The sequence below is a fragment of the Heterodontus francisci genome, chromosome 23 (assembly GCF_036365525.1).
Source record: "Heterodontus francisci isolate sHetFra1 chromosome 23, sHetFra1.hap1, whole genome shotgun sequence".
In the NCBI taxonomy this organism is placed as follows: domain Eukaryota; kingdom Metazoa; phylum Chordata; class Chondrichthyes; order Heterodontiformes; family Heterodontidae; genus Heterodontus; species Heterodontus francisci.
Genome location: NC_090393.1, coordinates 48,987,248 through 49,006,448, shown reverse-complemented (window position 1 = coordinate 49,006,448; position 19,201 = coordinate 48,987,248). Strand labels below are relative to the sequence as shown.

Here is a 19,201-nt window from a genome sequence, read left to right as displayed (position 1 = left end):
ACGTTCCTGATTAGTGAGGTATCCTAGTGTAAAAATAATCAAATGCCACTCGAAGTATCCACGTGAATTTGATGAACAGTCTTTTTAAGATAGGCATTTAAAGCACTTCGGCTGCAGCAGGAGTCAAACAGTTTTTTAAACAAGGAGTATAGCAATGGGTCCACTCGGATTTTAAAACTGACAGTCGCTCAGTCGAAACTTTACTCCAGCAATACAGATGGTCTCTTCATAGGGTTTTTTTCCTCCTTAGGCAATTAACACGGCTGTAGCTCATTGTAGAATTTCTGTTGAAAGAAATAGACAGCTCTTTCCTTCAGTAAGCACGCTTTGCTGATGTCTCTCTAAACTGGTTTCAGCCGGTTTTTACACACAGTCAAATTGTTACAGTACACCATGTGACTTCTCTCTCCTGCTGTGGCCTAGGGACAGGCGCAGCTGGCACATTGTGCCTCATAGTTTTTAAAGGCACACTGTTTTAAAACAGAGTCTTAAAGGCATACACTGTTTTTAATCAGAGGAGAAAAAAATACAGTTCCCTGACACACTGCACTATGTTGTACCGACACTGTACAGATCAATGGTGAGAGTGGCATGCAATTTTGTCACCCTATCAAATAATTCACCAAGTGTGAAATGCTATGGGACAGGCAATATGGCATGATATAAATTTACAGCTTTCGTTCTACAAGGCATTTTGTATGGAGTGCCTTTACTAAGTTAACAGTGGCATTAACCCATTTAAAGTAAGACAATTAACATGATTGGGTGCTATTGTGTGGTGCATTGTCACCCTAACTGTGTTTTGACCCTATTATTCTCACATTCTAAACCCATCTGTTATTTTCTATAAACTGATACTATTTTTCTGCATGGTTAGAACATGTCAAACCTCACCTGATGAAAGAAAACCTTGAGCCACAATGCCTCTATCACAGCTGTTGAAAAGCTTTGTTAAACCAAGTACTTGCTAATAGAGGAAAATATTTACTGGAAAATGTGTGGTAAAATCTTATTGACCAAGATGCTGCCACTGTGACTCCAACAACTTTCAGGTTCAAACAAAACAGTTTTTTCTTACTTAGTTATATATTATATAATTCATTGTCAGCTTGGCTCAGTTGGTGGCACTCTTGCCTCTGAGTCAGAAGGTGTGGGTTCGAGGGCACATCATCTCTGTCGTCACTCCAATGCAGTATATGAGTACATTTTAAGGTAGAAAGGGGGGAGATAATTGATAAACTCATCAAACTTAGAGATTATAAAACCTGTGGACTGGATGGATTGTGTCCAGTCATATTAAAAAATGTTAGGGAGGAGGTAGCAGAGGCACTATTGCATATATATAAAAGTTCATTAGAAAAGGAGAATTGTTCCAAAGGACTGGCAGGCAGCTAATGTGATTCCTATATATAAAATGGTAGGTAGAAAACATCCAGGGAACTGTAGACCAATCAGCTTAACGTCAGTGTTAGGAAAGATAATGGAATCCTTACTCAAAAATGTAATAGAAAAACATCATAAAACTGAAAATATAAGAATAGTCAGCATGAATTCCAAAAGGGAAGGTAACACTTGACCAACCTTACTGAACTCTTTGAAGAAATAACAGAAAGAGTAGATAAGAGTAATGCAGTATACGTAATATATTTGGATATCCAAAACCCCTTTGATAAGTAGTCTTATGACTAAGGGCAGAACATGTGGAGTCAGGGAACAAGTAGCAGAATGGATAGCAAGCTGGCTACTTAACAGGAAACAGAGGAGGGGTTAAAAACAGTTACTCAGATTGATGAAAGGTGGGAAGTGGTGTTCCACAAGGATTTTTGCTCGGACCACTGTTGTTCACTATTTAAATAAATGATTTGGACTTGAGAATTGGAAGTACAATTTCAAAATTTGCAGATGACACCAAATTAGGGGTTGTAGTTAATACAGAGGATGACAGAGGCAAAATACAGCACAGGCATGTAATTGGCAAATGAACTTCAAACAGATAAACATGAGTTAGTACATTTTGGTGGAAAGAATAAGGCAGCTACATACACCTTGTAGAGGAACAGAGGGATCGGGGGGGGGGGGGGGCACAGATACACAAACCATTATAAGAGTAGCAACATAGCTTAAAAGGCCATTAAAAAAAGAAAACAAAACACTGGGTTAATTCCTAGAGTGGTAGAATTGAAAAGCAGAGAAATTATGTTAAATTTGTGTAGAACATTGGTTGGACCACACTTAGAGTACTGTGAATATTTCTGGTCTCCGTATTATTAAAAGGTTTTAGAGGTGCTGGAGAACATGCAAAAAAAATTTACTAGAATGATACCAAAATTGAGAGGATATACCTGTCAGGAAAGACTGAGCAAGAAGGTCCTATTGTCAAGAAAAGAGAAAACTGAGCAGTGACCGGTTCGAGCCCTTTGAGATTATGCAAGAGTTTGATAGAGTGGACATGGAGATGTTTCCGCTTGTAGGGCACACCTCAACTAGCAGCCATGAATATAAGATGGTCACTAATAAATCCAACAGGGAATTCAAGAGAAACGTCTTTATCCAGAGAATAGTTGGAATACAGAACTCACCACCACAATGAGTAGTTGAGGTGTTATGAAGGTGCTTCCATTTTTAATATTTTTTGAGGACTTGTGTTCAAATGACTGTGGAAATACCTGAGGAGATACTGTACTCGGCTTTTATGAAAAAAGGATCACTGGAAGGACACTTGGAACTTCATTTAAAAGCACTTACTGGAAGTCACATGTCTCAAGCTAAGTAAACAGCAGGAGCCTTGCTTACTATCAGAGTTGTTTACAGAGAGATAACAGGTCCAGATTTATGGTGGTGAAGAGTTGTTTTTGTTTTTGAACTGTCTGTTTGGAGTTCAGTTGGTGTGTACGCCCGCTAAGCGAGAGAGGCTTCCAGTTCACCCTGTTCCACCTCTTTGAGAAACCCAGCGTGAGAACTGGAGAAACTGATGCAGCATTTCTCCTGAGAAGTTTCTGCAAGACTTTCTCTTGACATCTCCTGAACGAACTACTTCTGAAAAGATCCCAGTGACCACTGCATAAGTCTAATGACACCCATCTATGTGTACCTGGACACCAGACCAAAGATCCATCTGGAACAATCCATATCTTATCCTTTTTCTTCAAGAATTAACAATTATTTGGCCAAAGTACTTTTTTTTTTGTAAAGTTGATCTCTGCAGAGAAAGCTTCCTTACTTTTTTCTTTAACCGGTGTGTGTGCATGTGTGTTGGGCTATTTAGAAGGGAATATACTTTTATATTTCAACCTGTGTGTTAATAAGCTTTGCATCTTTATTGAATGAGTCTTGTTTTATAACAAATTAATTTTATTATTTGTTAAAGAAACCTGATTGGCAGATTTTTGTTCTGAAACTAAAATAGATAAAGTATATAATTGGCCGTATTGGTAACTGGGTAAAACATTTAAATATATGTTGTGACTCTTGGAGAAGTGGGACTGGAGAAAGACTGTGCACTCCTCCATCCTCAGTCATAATAGAGGCAAATAGCATTGATGCGTTTAAGGAGAAGCTAGATAAGCTCATGAGGGAGAAAGGAATAGAAAAAAATGTTGGTGGGGTTAGATGAAGTAGGGTGTGGCTTATGTGGAGCATAAATACTGGTATGAACCTGTTGGGTCAAATGGTAGTTTATGTGATTTAAATATTTTGTAATAAAGAGCAGAGATCATTTACAAATCTTGGCAAGTGTTTACAGTTCAAATATACGGCACTGCCTACTGTATACAGGGCTCTGAAATATGCTGGGTGATAATGAAATATGGTAGTGATGTAATGTGTTTGTGTAATGTATATAAAATGTCGTCTGCAATCAGTGTTAAGCTACTGTATTATTTCAACAGTACTTTTTATGTGGGTTTAGGCCTGGATATATTTAATGGTATGATAGATAAATTTGATATTGATGCTCTTAAATTACAGACCAGCCAAGCAGCAGAGGACAGTGCTGTCACCCTGATCATAGTACAGAACGCACTTTGGTTTTAGAGAGTTTCAGTGCCTTTTAGTTTGCAGGGTGGTAGGACAGGGGAAATAAGTGTTGCCAACTTTGTAACCAGTGATTGATTAACATTTTGGCCAGAATCAGTACCGTTATTGCACCTTCTTCTGTTAGTGCTGGTCAGCGCACCTCAACCATATCCTCGTGAGTCTCCCTCACACACCTGCTTCTGGGTTCCTCTTGCAAATGTCACCACCATTTCCCAGGTTTAAAACTGGAGGGAAAGGATAACAGTGGAGCAGGAGCACGATCAGGGCTTGTGTGCTGATGTTTACTTTGCAAATTCATTGAAAATCTGAATAACATTTAGTAATTATTATCAATATTTGTCTCTGTACCGCTGCAGGCACCTTCAGGCTTTTTGTATTTTCATTAGAACTAGAGTCAGCCATGGAGCAAAGGTTAGAAATGTTTCAGCAGAGCTCTACTGAGAAATGGAGTGGATGGCTATGGGCTTATGTCCAAGACTTCACAGTTATGACTCGGTCATGGACAAAACGTTTAATTTGAAGGGAGTGCTGCTGGTCATGTTTGGGGAGATGAAATTTGTGTGTCTGCTGGTGGAAGGAAATAATATGGCCCCTGATAAGGTGTTGGTCTAGATTGGTAATGTCTTTCTTGGGAAGTCCTGAAATCCATCTATGGTGAATGTGTCTGGGATTTCTTTATTGTGTCACATTGGAGATAGGACTGACAAGGCCGTGTGGGATTTTTGGAAAAACACAAGCTTCTTTCCAGGCTAATACCATTGGGCGTTTTTGAGCATTTACCTTTTTTGAGAGGCTATGATGGGCAGGCTCAATCGGAGATTGTTCTGGAGATTGTGCATGAACGGAAAAAGAACAAAAGGGAAGGACTGCAATGGGGGGAATCTGGGAGGGATTAAATGATAAACGTGTCCATGGCACAAGGCCAAAGGGAATGGTAATGGGACAAGTAAAGAAATAAAAGATGTGACTAGAGGTGTAAATGGCAGAATCATTTTAATTCTCCACCCTGCTCCCACTCTGACCTTGCTGTCCTCAGCATCCTGCAATGTTCCATGAAGCTCAACATAAACTCGAGAAACAGCACCCCATCTTTCGATGAGGCACTTTACAGCCTTCTAGACTCAACATTGAGTTCAACAGTTTCAGATCATAACCTCTGCCCCCATTTTGTTTCTTTCCTTTGCTGGTTTTGGTTTTTCTCTTGTTTTTCCCTTTTTTTTGTTTTCAGGTGGCATCTGTTCATGATTGACAATCCCTGGCAATGCATAAGATATTGCAGCCATTAGTGTAATTCACAAAAGATGCATTATCCCTTCCTTCCCCCAATGGCAAATGGTAGCCCTCTCCATGATAAACCAGTAGAACGAGTAATGTGCAGACATCTTCTGGATCACTGGAGGCATCAGGCAGCCTAGAGCCTTTTCTTGGTAACCTCCTCGATCCAAACATTCCCCTCTCCGACTCCTGCTTCTCCCCGCCCCATAACGTATAAACTTCCTCACATGGAAAGTAAGCATGGAAACTATCAAGGATTCACCTCTATTCGATTGGGCCGTAAAAGCCCAAGATTGGAAGCAACCACCCATTACTAAGAGATCCCCTATGCAGGCAGGACTCTTGTAATCTGCTTGATGCAGCTGAACCTGAAGGATGTTACTAAATTACCCAGACCCCCTCCCCTAAAGCATGTGGTTCCAAATATGTGCCTAATGTACCAACATCCTCAATCTGCCATTTTATTCTTCTGTGAGCACTGTGTACAAAGTTATACAACAACTCCACAAAATGCATGTTATATTTTTTCACAAGGCTGACCAGTTCCAGTTGTTTACTTGAGTCTGACTTCTGTTTCCTCATATGTTTAGGCCATGCAGATTCTGGGAGGTATGGGTTATGTAACGGACATGGCAGCAGAGCGGCACTATCGTGATGCCCGCATAACTGAGATCTATGAAGGAACCAGCGAAATCCAGCGGCTGGTCATAGCCAACCAGCTGCTAAAACAATACAAAAGTTAAGGGCATCTTCAGGAACAATCTGCTGACAACGCTGAAAGTGCCTAATGCAACCAGAGTGTTAGTAAACAGGAACTGAAATTCTATTCCAATGCTGTTAATCTGTGATATAATTGTGATACCTCAAATGTGGAAGGTTTTTGCAAATGGAAATACATTTGTCAGAATATGAAGGAAGCTGAATTTAGATCTTACAACATTGGAAGAGAAGTCCACTGCCATGGATCACATTCAAAACCAGCAGGAAACTGAATGATATAACATTTGAAATGTTCAAAGGCTTCAAACACAGTACACAAGATACTCGATGATGCTACATTGCGCAGTAAAAAATGGTCCTCAATCATTCATGTTCCCTGCCAAATAAGCTGATATAACTGGGAAATTTGCATCATTTGCTCTCTTCCTCCCACCTTTGTATGTCTTGTGGGCTGCATAGTCCTGATAGCTCACTCCGTGCTGTATAAAATTTCACCCAAGCTGGAGGAGTCACAGGGAGGGAGATTTCCTCTGTGCACTAGATTTGTAAACTTATTTAAAAAGGAAACACAAAAGAGTTCATTACCACCGGCACACAGAGGCAACCTCACCTGTAATGACCGAGTCACTTTCATTGTTCTGCACAGTGTAGTGATATTCTGTCTGATCTTTGCATTCTACATTGCAGATATAAATTAATCCACGCTTCATAAAATGTGATTGGGTTCTTGCTGCTGATTCAGTTCAGCTTAGAGGAGCTGATAATCCAATTTTCTCCTCTTTGGTATCATTCTTAAGCAATTGAATTTTTCGTTACATTGTCATTGTAAAATCACTAGCTGCAAAAAGCACATTATATAAGACTTACCAGAATCAGCTACTGCAGCAATAATTGAAAATATTGCTAACTGTTGTTGAATGAATTAATAAAACAAATATTTTTAACAGATATACAAACCATTTAATTTATGTTGCTTAAGGTATGGGGTTAGTTCAACATGATCAACACAGCTACATTGCCTGCGAGGCTTGAACTGTGAAAGTGTGTGGCTACAGTGAATGGTATGTGATGTTAATGAAGATGAACTCCAATAGATTGGACTGTTCCAGGACACTTATTGCATTGAGAGCCAATCAATCTTCTACATTTGTCCGAAATAAGGTCTAATTCAATGTGGGCTTGAGTCTGTCATCTGACATTGAGAGTCCTAAACTGCTTGAAGATGAGTTAATTTAGATCAATGGGGAGTTGGTGGCATAGTGGTATTGTCACTGGACTAGTAACCCAGAGACCCAGGGTATTTCTCTGGAGACATGGATTCAAATCCCACCACGGCAGAAGGTAGAATTTGAATTCAAATAATAAATCTGGAATTAAAAGCTAGTCTAATGATGGCCATGAAACCATTGTTGATTGTTGTTAAAAACCCATCTGGTTCACTAATCCCATTTAGGGAAGGTAATCTGCTGTCCCACATGTGATGTTAGACCCACAGCAATGTGGTTGACTCTTAAATGCTGTCTGAACTCAATTGTATCTAATCGCTCCGAAGTTAATGAGGAATGAAACTGGACAGACGACCCGGCATCAACCTAGGCACCGGAAACGACAATGGCAAACCCGACCCTGCTGTCCCACAGGCTAGTCAAGCAACAGCCTGACATAGTCATACTCACTGAATCATAGCTTACAGACAGTGTCCCAGACACTGCCATCACCATCCCCATGTCCTGTCCCACTGGCAGGACAGACCCAGCAGAGATGGAGGCATAGTGGTATACAGTCGGGAGGGAGTTCCCCTGGGAGTCCTCAACATCAACACCAGACCCCATGAAGTCTCATGGCATCTAATTAAATGTGGACAAGGAAACCTCCTGCTGATTACCATTTCTCCTCAGCTGGTGAATCAGTGCTTCTCCATATTGACCACTGTCAGGCAAACCTCCACCTGCCAAGACTGAGGCACACATTATTTCGCCACATGAACATTAAAACTTAGAAAATTGCAAGTGCCTGACTGGAAAGACATTTGCATAGTACCAGACAATGTTCAAACAAAGGGAACCAGTCCCTGCCCCAATACACAGAAGACACCTGGTTAAACCAGTCGGTCATATAACCACCTGCTGGCCAAGTTGAGTTTTAAACTAGAAAAAGAGATTTTGAAGAGACCAAGCCGTGTGCTTTGGAGTAAAGAGCTCTCCTGGAACTGAAGCAAGAAGACATCTCTCTTGTAATAAAGACAAGAAATGCTGGAAATACTCAGCAGGTCTGGCAGCATCTGTGGAGAGAAAAGCAGAGTTAATGTTTCAGCTCAGTGACCCTTCTTCAGAACTCAGTTTCTAGCATTTCTTGTTTTGATTTCTGATTTCCAGCATCTGCAGTATTTTGCTTTTATTTTAACACCTCTCTCCTGCCTGCTTCCATCTCCTTCCCACGGAACTGAATCTTGTGAAAACACGTGAACTCAAAGAGAGAAAGGTTTCCTTTGTGAACAATGTTTTAAGAAGACTACTGGGCCCCAATGAAAAGCAAGACTACTTACAAAAGGACTACAGTAAGCTCGAAGCACCGTAACAAGACATTACCTCAAACTGTTCCACCTTACCTTGTCTTCCCTTTTCTGTCCCTATTTGCATATGTGTATCTCATGTGCATTCTAATGTGGGCGTGTTATATATCTGTAGGCGTGAATTATATTAGAGTTTAAGTTTTAGTAAAATTTCATCTTTCTTCTTTAAACCTGAGACAGCCTGTGTGAATTGGTTTCTTTGCCTTATAATAGGAAAACTGTGAACAAGGATTCCAAAAAACGGAGCTCAAAACACAGTGGCCAGAATTTTACACGACCACAGTGAGCCAGGTGGTGGCGGGGGTGGGGTGGCCTAAAATGGAGTGGGAAGCTCTGGGAGGCCTTTCTGACCCGCTCCCACCTCTGGCCCACTTTACATAGGGTGAGGGGGTGGGGGTGCGGAAATGGGCCACCCACCCCAGGCCAATCAAGATCTTTAAGTTGCCAATTAATGACTACTCAAGGCCTTTGCCTGCCTCCACGGGGATTTTATCCGTGGCAAGCGGGGAACCTGGAGTTGGGAAAGGCCGCTCGGGAAAAGCTGTCAGCTTCTCTGCGCCCTATGGGTAGGCCCTGACAGTCCAGCACTGGGTGCCCGATTGAGGGCCACTCCCGCTTCCCCAACCACCCCCAGGACCCAAGACGCACCCCCTCCACGCCAAACGACTACCCTTGCCTCGCTGGTGCCCGACCGATAACCCCCAGCGAGGCAACCCAAGCTTACCTGGACTCCTGACTCCATGTCCTCGGCTGGGCTGCATTCCCAGCAGTGGCCACCACCCCAGGTGGAGCAGCAGCTCAATGAGGCGGGACTTCCTCAAGCGGGTGGAAGTCCCGCCTCGGAACAATTAAATCCTGGGACCTGTAAAATGCGGGACGGATCCCCAGGCTAGGCGGAAGTGGGTTCGCCACCGGTTTTTACGTCGGTGGCCAGCTCCTGTCCGCCCAACCTAAAATGCAGCCCAGTGTGTTTAAAATAAAACCCTATTACAATAAGACCAGGTGAAGATAGTAACAGCCCCTAGACAAATTTCACACCTGGTCACAACAGAAATTGGGTGCTAGAGTCCGGATTGTTACCCACAGTCAAATGAGTGAAATTTGAAGTGGGAAGCCAAATTGTTCCCAATCAAAAAGAGCAAATAATCACTACAGGTTTTCTTGTGGTTGTGTGTGATTGAATACTAACATGTCTGCAACTGAAGCTAGCAGCTCTCCGAGCCAGGGTGAAGTAACTAGGGATAAGTTAAAAGGACTGTCTGTGGAGGAGTTGAGAAAAATGGCTAAGCAGTGTGGGATCACTGTACGTGACAAGGCCAGGAAGTCTGAACTCCTAGGGCTAGTGGCCAACCATTTTTCCCTTGAATCTGAAGAAGCAGAAGCAGCGTTAGAAGCAGACCCAGACAGGGTATTGCTAGTAAAGTTACAATTGGAACAAAAGAAACTTGAATTTGAGGAAAGAGAAAAAGAGAGAGAGAGGCAGGAGAGTGAGAAAGAGAGGGCCTTCCAAAAGGAACGTGAAGCAAATAAAAGGCTGGAGAGAGAGAAAGAAAATTCCAGAAAGAATGCGAAGACAGAGAGTTGAAGTGGCTTGAGTTAACTAGGGGGCGACAGAGCAACCCTAGTGAAAGCATGGCCAGTATGGAGGAGCACAATTCGGGACTAGGTACAAGATTGCTAAAACCCACCCAACTAATTCCAAAATTCAATGAGGGAGATGTGGAAGCGTTTTTCGTGCCCTTCAAGAAACTGGCAAGGCAGCTAAAATGGCTAGCTGAGACCTGGTCTCCTTTACTGCAAAGCAAGCTAACTGGAAAAGCCCATGAGGTTTATTCCTTGTTGCCAGATGAGAGTTCATCAAATTATGAACTGACCAAAAATACTATCCTCGGGGCATATGAATTAGTACCCAAAGCCTACTGCCAAAAGTTTAGAACCCTCAAAAAGCAAACTAATCAAACTTATCTGGAGTTTGAAAGAACCAAGCAGCTGACTTTTGACCAGTGGCTGAGGGCTTTAAAAATACAGCTGAGCTATGAGATTCTCAGAGAAGTAATCCTGTTAGAGGAATTTAAAAACACTCTCCCATTCTCAATAAAAACCCATGTGGAGGAGCAGCGGGTTCAGGGAGCCCGGCAAGCAGCCATTCTGGCCAATTAATTTGCTTTAATTTATAAGTCGGTTTCCCAGGGGAGAACCTTTCCTGATCACCCCCACAAATCCGAAAAGGACAAAGAGTGGGAAGGTGATAGAAGTCCAGGCAGTCCTGGAAGAGAGAGGAAAGCAGGAGACACGGGAGCCATCCTCCAGCCAAAAAGGAAGGTACTGTGCAGTAAGAGTGCAACCCAGGAAGTTTACTACAGCCAGTGCAGGAAAAGTTAATAGGATTCCTGAAGGTTATCAGGGTTTTGTATTTGAAGGGAAAGTAACCCCATATCCTCGAGTGGGGCAAAGCAAGCCCATAGTAATTCTCAAGAACACAGGGGCCACCAGATCCCTTTTACTGGGAAAAGGCCTGGCCTTTCACCCAGAGAGCACAGTGAACACCAAAATGGTGGTGAATGGTATTGGAGGGCAGTGTATGCCTGTACCTGTACACTGGGTGCACCTGGAGTGCGACCTCGTTTCGGGACTGGTAACCGTAGGGATTGTCCCTAGTTTGCCTTTGAATGGGGTTGACCTGCTCCTAGGTAATGATCAGGCAGGAGTGAAGGTGATAGCTCCCCCCAGTAGTGCAAGAAAGACTGCAGGAGGTCAGAGAGACAGGACAGTGGCTGGAGATGGTCTCCTGCAGAGTCCCTGAATGGGTAGTGGATCAGGCCATGATCAAACCAGATCCCCCAGAGTAGACTGCATTGGCACTGCAGGCAGATGATCATGAGGTCTGCCTGTCCGAGACTTTCTTCGGAAAGTTAGGAGACCCAAGGAATGAATTCAATGGATTTTCCCTAGGTGAGGCTCAGCAAGCCGACCCAGTATTGTGAGAGTTAGCACAGGCTGCCCAGTCTGAAAGTGAAGCAGAGGGAGTCCCTGATTGCTACAATTTAAAGAATGAGGTACTGATGAGGAAGTGGAGTTCTCCTCACAGAGCTGAGGGGCAAGGAGTGGACAGTAGTTCACCAGTTAGTGGTGCCACAGAGGTACCGGGGAGAAATATTAAGAATGGCCCACGAGACTACAATAGCTGGACATGCCGGTATACGAAACACCAAAGCCCACATAAGACAGCGGTTTGACTGGCCAAAACTCCACAAGGATGTGGTGGCGTACTGCAGGAGTTGCCACATGTGCCAGGTTGAGGGGAAACCCCAACCTACAGTGAAACCTGCACCCCTAAGTCCCCTAAGAAGTGTTAGGAGGACCCTCCAGCTGAGGGTTGGTGAACTGTAAGGGACCCCCGCCGAGAACACAATGAACAGGCAGGTACATGGCTGGCAAAAGTTTAGAACGAGAAGGGAAAAAAGTGACCAAGAGGGTATGTTAAAGGAAGTCCGGGAAGAATCCCGGGTGAAAATCCCTACTGTCTGGTCAACCAACCCTGAAAAACGTGAAAAGTTAGACCTCACGTCTTCCTATGAGTGCAGCCTCGAGAAGCACCCCACCAGAATTGCTAACAGCATTTACAGGAACCTGCAGAGACAAAGAGAGATCTCTAGGGGGCAGAGAAACTGTGAGGGTGATTCCTCACCTAGTCGAAGTGTCACAGGAGAATGCAGTTAAGTCTGCACAAATACCTGCAGGTAGGAGTGTCCCAGAGAACAAAGGGGGGAGTAACAAAGACTCCTCCCCCACAGTCAGAGGAAAAGGGAACCACCTGAAGTAAAAAGTCTTTGCATGACTCAGAGTTCAGGATAGATCCGCCTCCTACTAACACTCCTGGGGGAAAAAAGAGAAAATTAAAGCAGCCCTGGCACCCAGAACAGACCATTTTTATTAAGCTTTAAGATTGGTGAATGAATGGAAATGAAGAGAGAAATGCATGTGTTTTCTTTCTGTATCTTATATTTCTCTCAAACTCTGCAATGAAATGCATCTTTTTCTTCAAATCACATTTCATTCCCCTGGGTGTGGAGGTGTCAGGCAAACCCCCCACCTGCCAAGACTGAGGCACACATTAATTCACCACATGAGCATTAAAACTTAAAAAATTGCGAGTGCCTGACTGGAAATACATTTGCATAGTACCAGACAGTGTTAAAACAAAGGGAACCAGTCGCTGCCCCAATACACAGAAGACACCTAGTGAAATCAGTTGGTCACGTGACCACCTGCTGGCCAACTTGGGGAGTTTTAAAACTGGAAAAAGAGATTTTGAAGAGACAAAGCCGTGTGCTCATGGAGTTAAGATCTCTCCTGGAACTGATACAAGAAGACCTCTCTCCTGCCTGCTTCCATCTCCTTCCCACGGAACTGAATCTTGTGAAAACACGTGAAACTCAAAGAGAGAAAATTTTCCTACGTGAACAAGGTTTTAAGAAGACTACTGGGCCCCAACGAAAAGCAAGACTACTTACAAAAGGACTTAAGTGAGCTCGAAGCACCATAACAAAGTATTGCCTTATCTTTTCTTCTCTTTTCTGTCCCTATTTGCATGTGTGTATTGCGTGTGCATGCTAGCGTGGGTGTGTCTTATATCCATAGGTGTGAACCGTATTAAGAGTTTAAGTTTTAATAAAATTTCATCTTCTTTAAACCTGAGAAAGCTTGTGCGAATTGGTTTCTTTGTCTTATAATTGGAAAACTGTGAACAAGGATTCACAAAGGGGAGCTCAAAACACAGTGTGTTTAAAATTAAACCCTGTTACACTAAGACCAGGTGAAGATAGTAACAGACCCCTAGACACATTTCTCACCTGGTCGTAACACCACTTGGAAGAAGCACTGAGGGTAGCAGTGGTGCAGAATGTACTCTGGGTGGGGGACTTCAATGTCCATCACCAAGAGAGGCTCGGTAGCACCACTACTGACCGAGTCCTAAAGGACATAGCAGCTAGACGGGGTCTGCAACAGGTGGTGAGGGAACCAACAAGAGGGAAAAATATACTTGACCTCATCCTCACTAACCTACCTGTCGCAGATGCATCTGTTCATGACAGTATTGGTAACAGTGACCGCTGCACAGTCCTTGTGCCTTCACATTGAGGATACCCTCCATCATGTTGTGTGGCACTATCACCGTGCTAAATGGGATAGATTTTGAACAGATCTAGCAATGCAAAACTGGGCATGCACGAGGCACTGTGGGCCATCATCAGCAACAGAATTGTACTCAACCACAATTTGTAACCTCATGGCCCAGCATATCCCCCACTCTACCATTACCATCAAGCCAGGAGACCAACCCTGGTTCAATGAAGAGTGCAGGAGGGCATGCCAGGAGCAGCACCAGGCATACCTCAAAATGAGTTGTCAACCTGGTGAAGCTACAACCCAGGACTACTTGTGTGCCAAACAGCGTAAGCAGCATGCGATAGACAGAGCTAAGTGATCCCATAACCAACGGATCAGATCTAAGCTCTGGAGTCCTGCCACATCCAGTCGTGAATGGCGGTGAAACAACTAACTGAAGGAGGTGGCTCCACAAATATCCCCATCCTCGATGATGGGGGAGCCCAGCACATCAGTGCGAAAGATAAGGCTGAAGCATTTGCAACAATCTTCAGCCAGAAGTGCCAAGTGGATGATCCATGTCTGCCTCCTCCTGAAGTCCCCAGCATCACAGATGCCAGTCTTCAGCCAATTCGATACACTCCGCGTGATATCAAGAAATGACTGAAGGCACTGGATACTGCATAGGCTGTGGGTCCTGACAACATTCTGGCTATAGTACTGAAGACCTGTGCTCCATAACTTTCTGCATCCCTAGCCAAGCTGTTCCAGTGCAGCTAAAGCACTGGCATCTACCTGGCAATGTGGAAAATTGCCCTGATATGTCCTGTACACAAAATGCAGGACAAGTCCAACCCTGCCAATTACTGCCCCATCAGTCTGCTCTCAATCATCAATAAATTGATGGAAGGTGTCATCAACAGTGGTATCAAGCAGCACTTGCTTAGCAATAATCTGCTCAGTGATGCTCAGTTTGGATTCCGCCAGGGCCACTCAGCTGCTGATCTCAATACATCCTTGGCTCAAACATGGACAAAAGAGCTGAACTCAAGAGTTGAAGTGGGAGTGACTGACCTTGACATCAAGGCAGCATTTGACCGAGTATGGCATCAAAGAGCCCTAGCAAAACTGGAGTCAATGGGAATCGGGGGAAAACTCTCTGCTGGCTGGAGTCATACCTAGCGCAAAGTAAGATGGTTGTAGTTGTTGGAGGTCAATCATCTGAGCTCCAGGACATCACTGCAGGGGTTCCTCAGGGTAGTGTCCTAGGCCCAACCATCTTCAGCTGCTTCATCAATGACCTTCCTTCCACCATAAGATCAGAAGTGGAGATGTTCGCTAATGATTGCACAATGTTCAATACCATTCGCAACTCCTCAGATACAGATGCAGCAAGACCTGGACAACATTCAGGCTTGGGCTGATAAGTGGCAAGTAACATCCGCACCACATAAGTGCCAGGCAATGACCATCTCAAACAAGAGAGAATCTAACCAACTCCCCTTGACGTTCAATGGCATTACCATCACTGAATCCCCACTGTCAACATCCTGGGGGTTATCATTGACCAGAAACTGAACTGGACCAACCACATAAATAGTGCAGCTACAAGAGCAGGTCAGAGGTTAGGAATTCTGCAGCTCACCTCCTGACTCCCTAATACCTGTCCACCATCTACAAGGCACAAGTCAGGAGCGTGACGGAATACTCTCCACTTGCCTGGATGGGTGCAGCTCCAACACTCAAGAAGCTCGACACCATCCAGGACAAAGCAGCTTGTTTGATTGGCACCCCATCCACCACCTTTAACATTCACTCCCTTCATCACCGACGCGTAGTGGCAGCAGTGTGTACCATCCACAAGATGCACTACAGCAACTCGCCAAGGCTCCTTCGACAGCACCTTCTCAAAGGCAATTAGGGATGGGCAATAAATGCTGGCCGAGCCAGCAACGCCCACATCCCATGAATGAATTTTTCATATTGGGTTTCCTTTTATTTAAGTTTTGTCTGTCACTGCTTCCCTCTCTTCTGTCTTCATAGAAGCTGGCAGCAGGTAGAAATGCGATCTGAGCCTGTCTGCATCACTAGTTGAACATCTATATGTAAAATGTTTTGTATTAATTATTTTTCATTGAAATACAAAGCTTTGGGTGTGCAAGGTTTGGACCCCAAATAAACATATAAAAACACAGGGATCCCATATAAACACAGTGACCCCATAGTAACACACTGGGATCCCATATAAACACAGTGACCCCATATAAACACACCAGGATCCTGTGTAAATGCAGTAGGGCCCCATTTAAATACAGTGGAATCCCATATGAACACAGTGGGGCCCCATTTAAACACACAGTGACTCCATTAGCTGAACTTTTGCTTTGGGGGTAGGAAACAGGAGCTGGGATTGTTTCTGGGTCCCAAATCTGCCCCAGGGGGAAATAGTCACTCCTTGGGATTTTCATGGAAGTATTCCCTTAATTGGCAAGGAGACCACTTCCCTGTCCAATTAAGGGTGTTAGGTGGGCTCTCAAAGCTGGAGGGCCAATCAGAGCCCTCCCAGCTTGAGAGGAGCAGCAGGTTGCAGTAAACGGTAAGTAACTGAGAGGATGCTGCAACATGAACGTGCCCTCTCACCAACTTTAAAAAAAACCAAATAAACAGAAGAAGCCACCAGGCCACCACTCTGGCACCGCACCCAGGCATCCAGGGAGGGCCCAACCTCCCAGGTGCCCGCCTCCAGGCAATTGAACTGCCCTCCGTTGCATTGGGAACCTGGAGGCTGACTGGAAAATCCTAGTTGGCCTTTTTTAAGTGCTGTTAGCAAGGCTCTTAATGAGCCTAATTGGCTGCCTGCATCTTGGGGGTCAGGGAAGTAGCATGCTAGCAGATATTTTCGGGCCCCATCCACCTCTGTTCCTGATCTTGGTGGGCCCAAAAACTCTGGCCCTTATAAACATACTGTGACAATAAAATCCGACGTTTAGTGTACAAGCACCATCTGTATTTTCATGAGATGAATGACTATTCTATGCGAATAGGTTGAGGACAATTTCAAATGAGGGAAGCCAAAGCGAGTGAGAAAAGAAGAAACAAAATCAATGGTGTGAGTTGTGGAGGGGTCGAGTGGAAATAGTAATCTGAATGGAAAGAGGCTAACAAAATGCAAGATGAACTGTGGCAGAATTGGTTTATTTTAATTAACTGATGTGAAGAGCTTCAGTGATGTGAAATATTTCAGGTACTGGAAGTAAACAGGGAATTTTGAATCAGTGCAGACCTTAGCATCACAATGGTTCAGTCAGCAAGGACACTCCTAGCTCACCACAACCTTCTCAGGGCAATTACAGATGGGTAACAAATGCTGGCCTTGCCAGAGACACCCACAATCCATGAAAGAATTAAAAAAAGGAATGCTGAGACAGAAAGGAAGATTCCATGTTCAATTCCTGGTGTCTGCTGCACTAGCTGACTGCAAACAGAGAGGTAGTAGAGCTTCACATCTGGCCTCAGTGTCACCAAGCTAAGGAGGGTTAAAAGCAGCCCAGTTTCCCATTGAATACTGCCCAGCAACTCTTGCAGGGATATGTATGAATGTGGACATTGGTCGGGGAGAGAATATGAATAAAATGTAATACCTTGTCCCCCACAATTGAGTAGCCTGCTAATACTCAATGTCTACACTCACACATAAATATGAAGTCCAGGCTTGCTGGTGTTGCCTGTGGAATCATACACCAGCACTGGTCAGCAGCTTAAAGGAAAGAAAAGAGGCATTTCAGCAGCTAAATTGCTTGATATAAGCCTCCAATTGTAAAAGTTCAAAAATGGATAAACAATCAGATAAGTTGGTTTAATTTCTACCCTTACCCCACCTGTAGTTACAACTGTTTTAATTTAACAGTTTAGAAGTATTCCAATTCATACAATCACAGGTTTACTTTATGGCTTATTCAGATTTCCCTGTTTAAAGATTAATTGGAATTAAATTGGCAATCTTGTTCAAAGAGGATGACGAGTATGAGAAATAGAAACATCCCAGTGTTGTCACAAGGCTCCTCTTCTGATTTTGGGATTAAGGCACTTTTTTTATATAAAAAGAAATGAGCTTGATAATCCACAAACCTGACGTCCAGAGATTCGAGGGTAAGTTCCAAGGTGCAGCTGCTGGGCCATTCACCACTGAGTCCGTCAACATGTACAGGAGTTTCCCTTGTTTAAACATTATCACAGGCACCCAAACTACAAGGAAAGCCTTGAAAAAATGAAAGAATTGCATTTATATAGCATCTTCCACAATCTCAGTACGTTCTAAAGTGCTTTACAGCCAGTGAAGTACTTTTGAAGTGCAGTCTTTGTTGCAATGTAGGAAGTGCAGCAGCCATTTTGCACACAGCAAGATCCCACAGATAGCAGTGAGATAATCGTGAGATAATCTATTTTAGTGATGTTGATTGAGGCTTCAATATTGCCCATTACACTGGAGGGAAATGCCCTACTCTTCTTTGAAATAGTGCCATGGGATCTTTTATGTTCACCTTAGAGGACAGATGGGGCTTCGGTTTAACATTTCATCTGAAACATACATATTGTGAGCTTTGTTCTGCAGAGAACGCATGGTGTGCCTGGGGTGTTTATACACCCAGGAGAAGTATTCCATTGCCCAGAACGTACATCTCCCATTTTGATAACAAAGGGCTTTATTTTCTGTTTTTTTTTAATGTTTATCAACATGTCAGTGTGAGCATAACATTAGCAAACAGAGGAAATATATCACAAAATACTAGCTTATTTCAAAAGAGCTTAATCAACAAGCCTTGTTATGGGACTGATCTTATACTGCATGTACATCTGCATGGGCTAACGTGAAACATCTGCCCTCATTCTCGGTGATTATGTAAAACTGGTGGAGAGGAGATTGCTTTGTTTTTTTAAAAATCATCTTCCGGTGACCTTGTATTTTAAAATTTTTCAAGCATTTGGTTTTATTGAGTTGCAGCTGTTCAAAAATTACTTTATTGTTGTTAAACTGTATCTGATGCTTCCAGATAAGGACACTGAAGCATTTTAGAAACAGTCAGATCCTGTGATGGAAAAACTATAGGTTTCTCATGATCAGTTGCACAATAGTTGGAATTTCCTAAGTTTGGTTTCGTTGAAAATTTCCTTCACCCCACCATTGGTGTCTCAGCCCTAAGTTCTGGAATATCCTCCCTGAACCTCTGTGCATCTCTCCCTCTTCTTTAAGACACTCCTTAAAACCTACCTTTGTGACCACATTTTTGGTCACCTGTCCTAGTATCTCCTTGTGTGACTCAGTGTCAAATTTTGTTTGATAACGCTCCTGTGAAGCACCTTGGAATGTTTTACTCATTAAAGGTGCTATATAAATGCAAGTTGTTGTTATTGAAAAATCTAGGTGAAGGTTCAAGGCCCATAGTGCATGATAACATCAAGATTGGAAAGACTAGGAAAGAAGACCAAGTC

At 43.5% G+C, this 19,201-nt stretch overlaps 1 protein-coding gene across 2 annotated transcripts in view; it reads left to right on the top strand.

Moving 5' to 3' along the window:
• acads (acyl-CoA dehydrogenase short chain) overlaps positions 1 to 7,460 on the top strand; it is a 261,122-nt gene extending 253,662 nt beyond the window's left edge. The window contains exon 9 of one of the 2 annotated variants that reach the window (XM_068055209.1): positions 5,901 to 7,460. In XM_068055209.1, the coding sequence (XP_067911310.1) occupies positions 5,901 to 6,053 (153 nt within the window). In that variant the 3' untranslated portion in view covers positions 6,054 to 7,460. The remainder of the gene's footprint in view (positions 1 to 5,900) is intronic. The other variant, XM_068055208.1, reaches the window with a different exon arrangement.
• Positions 7,461 to 19,201: the final 11,741 nt, after the last annotated feature.